Here is a 5,120-nt window from a genome sequence, read left to right as displayed (position 1 = left end):
AGTATCACCTTCACATTCCTTGCTTCGCCCTTACCAATATATAATCTATCATTGACCTATGCTCCCCTGATCTATATGTAACTAATCGTGCTGGTCCCCTTGTAAACCAGGTATTTCCCACCACCATGCTATGTGCATCCGCCAACTCCAACACTCTACGCCCTTCCTCATTCCGTATACCATATCCCTATCCCCCATGTACACCTTCATATCCGTCTGCATCCGCCCCCACATTACCATTCAAATCACCCAACAACACCACAAACTCATCCAACCCCGCTTGCCCAATCTTGTCAGAAACATCATCATAAAACCTATCCTTCTCCTCTTCGTTCGTAATTTGTTGCAGAGCATATCCTGATATTACCCTCACTATTACCTTTCCAATCACCATCACCACTACTATTACACCATTGCTTTTCCGCCTCACCTTCTCCACCAACTCTTCTCTTATCATCACACCAACTCCTCCCGTACCATCATCCCCCCTTCCACAACAACAAATTCGAAACAGCAATGTTTTTAAAGCCATCAAGGTAGAGAAAGTCACATCGTTTCAATATCTAGGGGGTGTTCTGGATTGAACTGGAACAGCTGAAGCTGCCGTTCGAGCACGCATACGTGCAGGCTGGAATAAATGGCATCTCCTTGCCTCTATATTGATGCGGCGTGCCATTCTACTACCATTACGATCAAGACTATCTATCAGTGATACGTCCAGTATTGTTATATGGTGCAGAAACATGGCCAATGACAACCAAACTGGAACAACAACTTCAACGAACCGATATAATAATGCTCCTATGGATGCAACGAATTAGTCTGAAAGACCACATCAAATCTACCGAAATCCTGCGTCGTGCTGGTTTAGATGATATAAAGGACAAATGCCGGCAACACCGTCTGCGGTGGTTTGGTCATGTCAAACGAAGTGGAAACAGTGCCATAACTTCTATTGCAGATGTTGAAGTACCTGGCACACGTCCCAAAGGCCGTCCAAAGAAGTCCTAGTCGCAAACAAACGAGCAAGACATGAAAGCTCTAAATTTAAATGAAATGGATACAACTGATCGCCTAATTTGGCGCAAAAAATTGGTGGCAAAGAAAACAACGTCCTACCTCGGAAGCACTGGGTCTCTGGACGCTAAACGATGATTGATTGATGCTGCTTTTAATTTCTATTAATTAATTCAACAAAAATTACAATTTTAATTTATTTTTTGTTTTTATTATTTGTTTCTTATCATTGGGCTCATATCACCATGGTTGATTGTGAATTTCTTGGTTTCGGGGGCGCCTCAGTTGCTTGCACTGGCGCTTAACAAATGACATTTATTATTATTATTTATAGTTTCATCCACTAATTTAGCATTGTTGTTTTTCAGACATTTAATAACTTGCCTCTAGCAACATATCATCATTACCGATTTCAAGTCTTGACGGTAATTATTTTTTAACACAATACGAGTTTTACGGATTCAATAGTATTTTTCAATGTTTTCAAGTTTTTTATTTAACCTTAATAAACTTCATCAAGATGATAAAAGTCTCGTTAGAAAAATTGAGAAACTCAACTACAAGTTGAATAATGCCGAAAAAGCAGTGATCTTTATAAATAATTGTATTTATGATAGTCTAAACCCTATATATACACACACACACACACACACACACACACACATATATATATATATATATATATAAACAAGAATTATATATATATATAGACAACTTAATTATTTGCTAAAATGCTCTCGAGTTTACTTGTGAACGCCTAGTTATTTAACATAGTTAGTAAAATTATATTCAAGAATTATATTCAAGAACGTTTAGAAGAATTAGTATTAAGTTTCATGTTCATAATTAGAAGCCCTGAACGGATAAATTATCTCACTCACAAATATAAGCCGTGCATTCAAACCTGCTTTAAAATAAAATTTGTTAATGAGGACATGCATGTTATTATCGAAAGCCAATGAAAAATATCCCGATGGCTTATCTTATAATACAAGTAAACATTTAATAAATTTCAATGGAACTACTACATTTTGAATATTCAAACTAACAACAAAACTATACCAACAGCTTGTATGTTGAGCCGTAATGTTACATCCGTTATCAGTAATGCAATCATGTGCGTTAAAAAGTTGAGGTTCACCCAAATCATTTTGTTTTGCAGACATGTTTAAAACATTAAATGTTTATAAAAATATATTAATTTCGAAAATTTCTGGTTGGTAAAAATCTCTTAAAAAAAGGATCTTAATTTAAAGATTGGTAATTCCCATGTGAGGATTAAAAATTAGCAAACGTTTCAAGTTTTACAAAAAAAAACTATTTAGCTGAACCATGTAAGTGCAAATATATATCTAAGCTAATTCATAAGCACTCACATATAGGCATACACCGAACATATAAATGTTTTAGAGACGTTCAATTGAATAAAGCCGTCAAGTTTGTATATAATATATAAAAATAAATAATATAGATAATATATATATATATATATATGTATGCATGTATATATATACACATAAAAATATATATGTAAACATTGCAAAATTTTAATACAGACCATAAAAAAATAAATAACTGTGTAAGATTAAATTTTGCACATATACATACATACATACATATATATATATATATATATATATATATATATATATATATATATATATATATACGAACCGTAAAAGTACAAAGCAGTCCATACAAAAAATTAATTACTACCGTTACTCTGTAAGATTAATTTTGTAATATATATATATATATATATATATATATATATATATATATATATATATATATATATGTGTGTGTGTGTGTGTGTGAGTATAAATGTATATATACATGCATACATTTTCGCGCTACAATGCAAGTGCAATTAACAGATGTAGAAAGCAACAGCAAAAGTTTGAAAATTTTTGCAAAAAATATAGTCTGACATGATATATACACGCGCGCATTTATATAATATATATATATATACTATTGATGCAAAAAATATAGTCTGACATGATATATACACGTGCATATATATATATATATATATAAATATATATATATATATATATATATATATATATATATACATTGTTGATGAAAATCACAGCATGTTCGGCGTTAGTAATATATACTGCCGATATATTGACGATATATTTGTTACATATGAAGATGATGATCAAATAGCAAGACTTCTACAACGACTAAACTCGTCAAAATTAAAGTTTACAATAGAAAAATCAACTGACAATAGACTACCATTCCTAGACGTACTAATACAAAATGTGCAAAATGAATTTAAAACCTCAGTCTACGCCAAAGCAACAAACAAAGGTTTATGTCTCAATGGTAATAGTGAATGTTGTCAAACATATCTAGAGAGCACGATCTCTGTTTTTGTAAACTGAGCCTACACGCACTCTTCTGATATAGAAAGCAGAAGAACAGAACTAGATTGAATCACTAAATAATGAATATAAAAATTACATGATCCAGAAAATAATAGAACGCAAAGAACACAAAATCAGCAACAACAACAATGCAACCAACAACAATAAAAAAAATAACATAGTAATATATTATAAGAGTCACATGCCAACCATTTTTGAACACGATGAAAAAATCATGAAAAGAATCATAAAAAATAACGTCCAAGCAACCAACGAAAACGAAAATATACTACTCCAACCAAAGAACGTAGTCTCTTGTGATGAAAAACAACTACACTAGTAAACCAGAATCGATATATGATTATGGCTGTCAGAAATGCAATTGTTGATGAAAATTACAGCATGTTCGCCGTTAGGTAACTTCTAATTTAACTTTTCAATTTTTCTAACGTTTCATCGTAAATCAATTTCAAGTTTCGTTAGTTCAAAACCATAATCTTTGTTTATTATATGCATGATAGAGCAGAAAATCTTCTTTTTTCGGTATTCCTATACCATCTTCGGTGTTCAAATTGATATATTGTGGTTGTGCCTAGATGGTCAAATTTGTTTATACTGTGCCTATTTATTGGTTCCTTGTTTGTTTAAAGGGAGTACTTAGTTTTACAATCTTAAACGTCGTAAATTATAACACTTTTACGTGTTTTCATTATTGATGATTCATCTATTTCTAAATTTATTGGTGGGAAGAATTCCAATTGCCCGCTGTTGAAAATTTATTATCGGATGTCTTTGTTCTATGAGTATTGATTCGGCTAGTCGTAAATTGTAATGGGTGTTATTGTAATGTAAGATTTCAACATTGTGGTCCAAGATCTGTCTAGTAATTTTAGTTTTGTGATTCTCTTTCATGTGATTCTTTATAGCGTTTGTACCAGTTTCTACTTGCATCGTGAGTCTTCTCGATAACTTGGTCGTCGTCATACCAATATATTTGAATTATGGTGCCGACAACAACAACAACAACAACACACGTTTAGACGACGTTTTCCCCGAGATCGGGGGTTGCCGTTTGGCTAGCTATGATGGAACCGAAATACCCCTCGACGCCATTCACATCTGTCACTCGCCTCAGTATCACGCAATTCCGCTTTCACTATGTCCTTCTCCACCTGCTCTCTCCATCCCAATCGCGGACGACCTCTTCCTATCACTCCTTCAACCTCGAACTCCAACGCTCGCCTAATCCCGACCCTTTCATCCCTTCTCAACACATGTCCATACCACCGCAATCTCGATCTCCTTATCAATGTCACAATGTCCTCAGTCCCATCATCGACATCAGCTCTGTACTACTCCTCCTATCCTTCACTTTAACCCCACACATCATCCTAACCATAGCTCTTTCATCCCTCTACGATACACTTTCCTCCTCTCTCCTCAACACCCAAGTTTCACCACCATATACTATCGCTGCTCTCACACATGCTTTATATACCCACCATTTCATCTTCACTGACCATTTCTTTCCACACAATATCCCACCCAACAACAACAACACACGTTTAGACGGCATTTTCCCCGAGATCGGGGGTTGCCGTTTGGCTACCTATGATGAAACCGAAATACCCCTCGACGCCATCCACATCTGTCACTCGCCTCAGTATCACGCAACCCCGCTTTCACCCTGTCCTTCTCCACCTGCTCTCTCCATCCCAATCGCGG

The 5,120-nt window shown here is 34.6% G+C and overlaps 1 protein-coding gene across 1 annotated transcript in view; it reads left to right on the top strand.

The window, feature by feature from the left end:
* The window catches only part of HELRODRAFT_172725 (hypothetical protein), a gene marked incomplete at both ends in the record, with an annotated part of 12,650 nt that extends 10,461 nt beyond the window's left edge, over window positions 1–2,189 (top strand). Inside the window, 2 exons of the mRNA XM_009019379.1 lie at window positions 1,538–1,633; window positions 2,086–2,189. Of these exons, the coding sequence (XP_009017627.1) occupies window positions 1,538–1,633; window positions 2,086–2,189 (200 nt within the window). The remainder of the gene's footprint in view (window positions 1–1,537; window positions 1,634–2,085) is intronic.
* Between the last annotated feature and the right edge of the window lie 2,931 nt (window positions 2,190–5,120).

The sequence above is a fragment of the Helobdella robusta genome (assembly GCF_000326865.2).
Source record: "Helobdella robusta unplaced genomic scaffold HELROscaffold_24, whole genome shotgun sequence".
NCBI classification, from domain to species: Eukaryota; Metazoa; Annelida; class Clitellata; order Rhynchobdellida; family Glossiphoniidae; genus Helobdella; species Helobdella robusta.
This window is presented reverse-complemented; position numbering and strand designations above follow the sequence as displayed.